Here is an 8,460-nt window from a genome sequence, read left to right as displayed (position 1 = left end):
ATTCACTGATTTGCATCCTGAGCAGGAAACAGCAGGACAGTGTAAAATTTCATCACACTACTCACAATAGCATGCAACTTACGCATTTATGTTCTGTGACATACAATGAGAGTTAATTTAACACTAAAAGATTTCCCACATTTATTACATCTGTAAGGTTTCTCCCATATGAATGATCTGATGTTTAATGAGAGTTGACTTCCCACTAAAGGCTTTCTCACAGACACTGCATTTATAGGGTCTCTCTCCATATGAATTTTCTTATGTTTAACAAGTGGTGCCTTCTGGATAAAGGTTTTTCCACATTCACTGCATTCATAGGGCTTCTCCCCTGTGTGAGTTCTCTGGTGTGCTATGAGGGTTGACTTCTGGCTGAAGGCTTTTGCACATTCACAGCATTCATAAGGTTTCTCTCCGGTGTGAGTTCTTTGATGTACAACTAAGTTTGCTTTCTGGATAAACACTTTTCCACATTCAGTACATTTGTAGAGTTTCTCCCCAGTTTGACTTCTCTGACTTTTTCTAAGGGCTCGCTTTTGGTGGAGGGCTTTCCCTCGTTGATTTGGGTCAAAAAATCTCTCTGCAGGTTGAGCTTTATGAAGATTAGAATGGAGGCATACTTTCCAATATGCCTTACATCCATCATCTTTCTTTCTTACATAGCTTCTATTTTGACTAAGAAAGTTTAAATTATGTTCTGAATGCCTTTTCCCATGAATAATATTTAGGGAGTCTTTGTCTTACAGAATCAAATTCTGTGCTCAGATAAATGCTTTTTCTACATGTTCTGGATTCTTGACCACTTTCATCATTCAGTGTTTCCTTGCCTATGAATGCAGCTTGCCACAGAAGTTTGTCTTGGCTTTCCTTGTAGCAATCTATCTGCTCATCAACTTGCCAGACTTCTAGAAGAAAATGAATGAATCATCAAACTTGTTAAGTCTTTCCACTGGAATATTATGGAATAACATTAATCCCTAAATGCCCAAGCAGTGAACTCCTATCAACATGACTTGAGCTGATGTGGATGGACCCTCCCCATGTCCCACCACCACCACCTCCCCTGAGTGCAAGTACAAAGAAATGCTGGCTCAAATTTAACAAAAATAATTTAATATGCAGCCAAGCTCAAACCAGAAAATAAATTTATTATGTGACAAAAATGAAGAAGAAATTTAAAGTGAGGGGGTGAACAGAAATTGAAGCTGTGTGGCTTTGCAGTTGGGGGACTAAGGCTCTAATCATGAGTGTGAAGTGAATTCTAGGCCACAGGGCACAACTGTGCAGAGAATTAGAATTGAGCTACCTGGTTAAAGCTGGGAGTCACAAAGGACATCTCTGTGTGTAAAATAGGAACTAGAAAGATGTCACCCACTGGCTAATGAAAATGTTAAGAAGAATCAGGGGTTACTTACAAGAAGTCAGAACCACAGTCCTGTACCACATGTAGGAGTGCATTCCAAATGGACATTTGAAGTATAATACAAAACCCCCGAAGTTGATAAATTCACCTATAAATTGTTCCTGCATTAGTGAAACCAGTGGGCCCCAGCAGTGGCAATCCAAATAGTTCTGCAGTGATGCTTTCATAGCTTAGGGTACACAGAATTTCCATGGAAAATAACTGTCACTGAAAAGGAGTTCACAGTAAAAAAAAATTACAAACTTCAAAAGGAAATGAACCACAATGAGTTGAAAACTTATGTCTACAGAAAAGCCTGCACATGATGTTTATAGCAGCTTCATTCATAATGGCCCCAAACTGGAAGCAACCAAGATGTCCTTCAGTAGGTGAATGGATAAACAAAGTGATCCACAATGGAATATTATTCAGCAATAAAAAGAAATGGGCTATCAAGCCATGGACATGGAGGAAACTTAAATGCATATTGCTATTTGAAAGAAGCCAGTCTGAAAAGGCTACATACTATATGATTCCAACTATATGACATTCTAGAAAAGGCAAAACTATAGAGATAGTAAAAAGATCAGTACTTGCCAGGAGAGAGTGAAAAAGGGATGAAAAAGCAAAGCACAGGGGATTTTTAGGGCGGTAAAACTATTCTGTATGAAACAGTAATGGTGGATTTTTATGCATTTGACAAAACCCATAGAACTGAACAACACAAAGAGTGAACCTTAATGTAAGATGTGACTTTAGTTAATAATAATGTATTCATTCACCAGTTGTAACACATGTACCATACTAATGCAAGATGTTACTATTAGAGGAAATTGGCAGGGTGGGGGTGGGTAGCGAGAGGTATAAGGAAACTCTCTGTAGAGAGATGTGTAAAGGGATGGAGATATACCATGAAAACCTAACCAAAAGAAAGCTGGAGAAATTACATTAATTTCAGACAATGACTTCAGAACAAGAAGGATTTTCTGGCACAAAGAGGGACATTACAAAATGATAAAACAGTCAATTCTTTGAGAAGAAATAACAATCCTAAAAGTGTATGTACCTAATAACAGCACTTCAAAATACATGAGGCAAAAATGGATACATCTGAAAGAGAAACAGACAAATCCACAATTATTGTTGGAGACTTCAACACTTTCTCTCAATAATTGATAGAACAAGTAGACAGAAAACCAGCAAGGATATAGATAATCTGAACAGCACCATCAACCAACTTCACCTAATTGACATTCAGAGAACACTGCATCCAACAACAGCAGAATATACATTCTTTTCAAGTGCATATGAAACATTCACCAAGATAGAACATATTCTGGGTCTTAAAACAAAACTGTACAAATTTATAAGAAATCATATTATGTGCAATAACAGTATTACAACAAAAATCAATGAGAAAGATACTTGGAAAACCCCAAATATTTGGAAATTTAAAGATATACTTACTTCTAAATAAGTCATAAGGGGAATTTGAAACTATTTTGAATTAAATGAAAATGCAACATATCATAATTTGTGGGACACAGCAATGAGAGGGATATTTATAGCACTGAATGCATATATTAGAAATAAAGATCAAGCAGAAGAAAAGAAATAATCAGAGCAGAAATCAATGAAGTTGAAAACAGGCATATTCTTCAAATGGTGAATGGCTAAACAAACTGTGGTACATCCATTTGGTGGAATATTACTCAGTGACAAAAAGGAATAAACTCTGGGTACTCACAACAAGATGAATCCAACTGAGAAGTACGCTGAGTGAAAAGAACTAATCCCATAAAGTATCATACTGTATGACCTCATTTATGTAATATTCTTGAAATGACAAAATTATAGAAATGGAGAACAAATTAGTAGTTGCCAGGGCTTAAGATGGGGTGGGGTGGGAAGGAATGGGTATAGCTATACAAAGGCAATATGAGGGACCCTTGTAGTAATGGAAGTGTTCCGTATCTTGACTTTCTCATTGTCAATATCCTTGTTGTGATTTGTAGTATAGTTTTTCAAGATGTCACCATTAGTAGAAACTGGGTAGAATACATGAGATTTATCTTTATTTTTTCCTACAGGGCATGGGAATCTATGATTATCTCAACATAGAATGTTTAATTTAAAAAATAGTCAAATATTCCAAAGAGAAGGATGGTGAAGTAAAATAACAACAAAAAAAACAAAAAGAAGTTTGGTTGGTGGGATGAACAGAAAAGAAATAATAAAATGGTACTTGTAAATCCAATAATATCAATAATTACATGGGAAGTAATGGTCTAAAGGAGAAAAAACACAATCATGGGAATTGATCCATAAAAATAATTTATAACATCCATTCATAATAAAAAAAACTTTCAGAAAATCAGGATTAGAAGGAAATATCCTCAACCTTTTTCAGGCCATTATGAAAAAACCTACAAGTAAAATTAGGCCTAATGGTAAAAGAGTAAATGCTTTTGCCCTAAGATCAGGATCAAGGCAAGTATGTTGCCCTCCCTACCTGAGTCAACATTATACTGAAGATCCTAGCCAGTAAGTACAATAAAGTAAGAAAAAGAAGTAAAGGCATCCAGACTGGGAAAGGAAATAAGCTGTCCTTATTCATAACTACATGATTGTTTATGTAGAAAATACCAAACCATCTATAAAAGAGCTACTAGCACTAATATGTGAGCTTATTAAAAGTTTCCAGGATACAAAGCCAATATGGAAAGATCAATTACACTTCTATAAATTAGCAATGAGCAATAGGAAAATGAAATACAAAACAACTATGTACATACACACACCCCATTTACATTACCTTGAAAGAACATAAAACACAGGGGTAAATTAAACAAAATATGTGCAAGACCTATCATTCAAAACTATCAAATATTACTGAAATAAAATTTAAAAGATTGAAATAGACAGATATACCATATTTTGCTTTAGAAGACTCAATATTGCACATCAATTATCCACAGATTCCATGCAATGTCAAAACCCCCTGCAGGCTTTTTTGCAAAAATTGACAAGCTGATTCTAAAATTTCTAGGAAAATACCAAGGACCTAGACTAGCTACAACATTACAAAAAGGAAGAACAAAGTAAGAGGACTCATACTACCGGATTTAAACACATAATATAAGGCTACAGCAATTAAGACATGTGGTACAGGTTGTGTATCATTTATCCAAAATGCTTGGAACCAGCAGTGTTTTTGGATTTCAGATTTTTTTGGTTTCCAGAATGTTTACATTATATATTTACTGGTTCAGTAGTAAACAGTAACATGAAAACATGAAATCTGAAATGCTTCAATGAGCATTTCCTTTGGATGCCACGTCAGTGCTCAAGAAATTTTGGCTTTTGGAGCATTTAGGATTTTGGATTTCTGGATTAGGGATACTCAACCTATATTGGTGTACAGAGCGACACATACGTTCAAATACTTTTCAAAAAGGATGCCAAAGTAAGTTAATTAAGAAAGAACAGTCTGGAATAGACTGAATATTTGATAGTAACTTATCTTTCTTACTTAACCTCTCTTCTGCTCTGGTTAATCTGCTATTAAGTCTATATATGAAATTCTTTTTTTGTTGTTGCTTTTTAAATTTTGTGTTTCTTTTATATATATATTAAATTCTTATTTTTCAGTTTTCATTAGATTATTTTATATATCCCAGTTCCCCAGTGAAATTCTTAATATTAACATTTTTTTTTTGAGACAGAGTCTTGCTTTGTTGCCCAGGCTGGAGTGCTGGAGTGCAGCAGTGCGGTCTTGGCTTACTGTAACCCCTGCCTCCTGGGTTCAAGCAATTCTTATGCCTCAGCCTCCCGAGTAGCTAGGACTACAGGTGCGCACCACCATGCCCAGCTAATTTTTTAGTAAAGACGGGGTCTCACTATGTTGCCCTGGCTGGTCTCAATCACCTGGGCTCAAGGGATCCTCCTGCCTCAGCCTCCCAAAGTGCTGGGATTATAGGTGTGAGGCACCACACCTGGCATCATTTTAAAGTAGATGTGAAATAATAAATGGATCACTTGTTGATCTGAGAAAAAGAAAGAATATTCTTTTCAAAAATATTACTGGAACAATTGGAAATGCATGTGTAAAAATAATATAAAAATATGTTGACCCTTACCTCACACCAGATACAAAAATTAAGTCATTAACAGTCATAGACTTAAATATAAGAACTAAAATTATGAATCTCCTGGAAGAAAACATACAGAAAAAATCTCTGTTACCTTGGATTAGTGAGAGATTTTCTAAAGAGGACACAAAAAGCATGAACCATAAAAGAAAAATTTAATAAATCGGACTTTATAAAAACAGAAACATTTGTTTTCAAAAGATACTGTTATGAACAAACAAGCCACGGCCTAGGAGTAAATACTTGCAAAACACATAGCTGGTCAGGACTTATATCCACAATATATAAAGAACTCTCACAATTTAATAACAAACAATGGCAAAAGATTACAATAGACACTTCACCACAGAACATATACAGATGGCAAATAAGCACATGAAAACATGCTCAACATCACTGATCATTACAGAAATGCAAATTTAAATCACAGTGAGATCCCCCTATATACCTACTAGAAAGGTGTGTTGTTGGTGGGAAAACAAAATAGTATAGCCACACTAGAAAACAGTTTGGCAATATCTTATTATTATTTTTTGAGAGACAGAGTCTCACTGTGTCACCCAGGCTGGAGTAGAGTGGCATGATCTCGGCTCACCGCAACCTCCACCTCCTGGGTTCAACCAATTCTCCTGCCTCAGCTTCCCAAGTAGCTGGGATTACAGGCATGTGCCACCACACCCAGCTAATTTTTGTATTTTTAGTAGAGACGGGGTTTCGCCATGTTGGCCAGGCTGGTCTCCAACTCCTGACCTCAGGTGATTCGCCCGCTTTGGCCTCCCAAAGTGCTAGGATTGCAGGCATGAGCCACCACGCCCAGCCATATCCTTCTTACATATGCCGTTTTACAACACAAATCATAGTTTTATAGTCTTAGTTTACTATGAACATTTTCCAAACTCCTTAAAATATGAATACATTAAGGGAAGCATGATTCCAATTTATGAATATATCAAGTTACTCAATCACCTATTACTGGATATTCAAGTAGCTTATTTTTATTTCAATTAATACTGCTCTTATAGGATCTTTCCTAGAAATTCTGAACCTCCTATTGCCCCACCATAATTACTTTTTTGAGAATAAATTTTGACTTTTCAAGAAAAGTATCCCAGAAGAGTATCTTTCTCCATAAGATGCTTCCACTTTTGTACTGATGACAGAGAAAATACATATGCAAGGTCTATTTGAGAATCCTGCTGGCTCATGTGCTCTCAAACTAATCTATTTAGGGATTATCTATTTACAGATAAGCTTGGAGATTGGCCTAGTAAGGATTAATATGTTTTTCCTCTGTCCTCCTGATTATAAAATATATTTATACTTTCAGAAGCTTTTAAACCTGTTCTACAGAGAATATGTGTATAATTTATAATTGAGTGCTTGACTGTAACCCCTGCAATCTTTTCTATAAAATGGATGATGACATATCTGAGACATGATTTTCCTTATATTATACAGGAGAACTGGGTTATCAAATTTATTAAATTGATGTTTGCTGAACATAAGTGCTCTGATATAAGATGACACCTCACTTCTTTCCAAAGGCATTCCAGTGTTTGCTATCTTCATGGTTTCGACCCTTCATAAATTATTTGATGAACAATGTACTAAAACTCATGAGTAAGGAATTTATCATTTATTGGCTGGTCACAGTGGCTCACACCTGTAATTCTAGCACTCTGGGAGGCTGAGGTGGGCAGATCACTTGAGCCCAGGAGTTCGAGACTAGCTTGGGCAACATGGCGAAACCCCATCTACAAAAAATACAAAAATTAGCTGGGTGTAGCGGCAGGTGCCTGTAGTCCCCACTACTCAGGCGGCTGAGGTGGGAGGATAACCTGAGCCTGGGAAGTCGAAGCTCTGGTGAGCCGTGATCATGCCACTGCATCCCAGCCTAAGTGACAGAGTGAGAACTTGTCTCAAAATAAATACATAAATAAATAATTTATCATTTATTGAATGATTTGAGTAACTTTTGAGTTTTCTTACATCTACCAAAGGCTAAATGATATCTGAGGGCTTTTTAAAAAAAATGTATATTAGATTTCCATGATTATTCTCAATTAATTCTTTGATGCACAATATGACAATGTACAGTAGTCCTCCCTTATCCATGGGGCTTATGTTCCAAGATCCCTAGCAGATGCCTGAAACTGTGAATAGTACCGAACCTGATTGCTGTCAGAACCCATTTCTATTCATGCCTTCCACCCACAAATTTAATGTCTTTTTCATCTTAGCATTTATCATGCACTGTGGCCATAACTTTTGAGTTTGAGATGTGACAACAAAACTAGCACAAATTTCTTTTTCCTTCTTCACAATTTCCTGGATAGAAGATTCATTCTTACTATAAATCTTAACAACCTCAGCATACATTTTGTTTCTTTATTAAGTCAAGAACTTTAACCATTTCACTTTAAGGAAGCACTTTATAACTTATTTTTGGCGTATGCAAATTGCCAACATCACTACTCTTGCACTTTGGGGTCATTATACAGTAAGGGTAGCTTTAATGCAAGCACTGCAATCCCATGACAGTCAATCTGACAACTGAGACAGCTAAGGGACTAATGGGCAGGTAGCATATACAGCATGGATATAATACTGGACAAAAGGATGATTCAGGCCGCGTGCAGTGGCTCACGCCTGTAATTCCAGAATTTTGGGAGGCTGAGGCAGGCAGATCACTTGAGGTCAGGAGTTCAAGACCAGGCTGGCCAACATGGTGAAACCCTGTCTCTGTAAAAACACAAAATTAGCTGGGTATGGTGGCATGCGCCTGTAATCCCAGCTATTCGGGAGGCTGAGGCAGGAGAATCGGTTGAACCCAGGAGGTGGAGGTTGCAGTGAGCCAAGATTGTGCCACTGCACTCCAGTCTGGATGACAGAGCAAGACTGTCTCAA

The 8,460-nt window shown here is 36.7% G+C and overlaps 2 protein-coding genes across 11 annotated transcripts in view; both read right to left on the bottom strand.

Annotated features, from left to right (window-relative positions):
- Positions 1-56: 56 nt before the first annotated feature.
- On the bottom strand, positions 57-643 carry LOC105509501 (zinc finger protein 674-like). The gene is made up of 2 exons (XM_011938738.1): positions 638-643; positions 57-533 (listed from the first exon to the last, which is right to left on the bottom strand). The coding sequence occupies exons 1-2, from the start codon at positions 641-643 to the stop codon at positions 87-89; spliced, it is 453 nt and encodes a 150-aa protein (XP_011794128.1). The 3' UTR covers positions 57-86.
- KRBOX4 (KRAB box domain containing 4) overlaps positions 117-8,460 on the bottom strand; it is a 29,055-nt gene continuing 20,711 nt past the window's right edge. For 5 of the 10 annotated variants that reach the window (XM_011938673.1, XM_011938675.1, XM_011938674.1 and 2 more), the window contains exon 6: positions 117-905. In XM_011938673.1, the coding sequence (XP_011794063.1) occupies positions 691-905 (215 nt within the window). In that variant the 3' untranslated portion in view covers positions 117-690. Of the gene's footprint in view, positions 906-1,482; positions 1,631-2,468; positions 2,513-8,460 lie in introns of those variants that run through there. The other 5 variants (XM_011938682.1, XM_011938683.1, XM_011938678.1 and 2 more) reach the window with 4 other exon arrangements.

The sequence above is a fragment of the Colobus angolensis genome, unplaced genomic scaffold, assembly GCF_000951035.1.
Source record: "Colobus angolensis palliatus isolate OR3802 unplaced genomic scaffold, Cang.pa_1.0 Scaffold176, whole genome shotgun sequence".
NCBI lineage: Eukaryota > Metazoa > Chordata > Mammalia > Primates > Cercopithecidae > Colobus > Colobus angolensis.
This window is presented reverse-complemented; position numbering and strand designations above follow the sequence as displayed.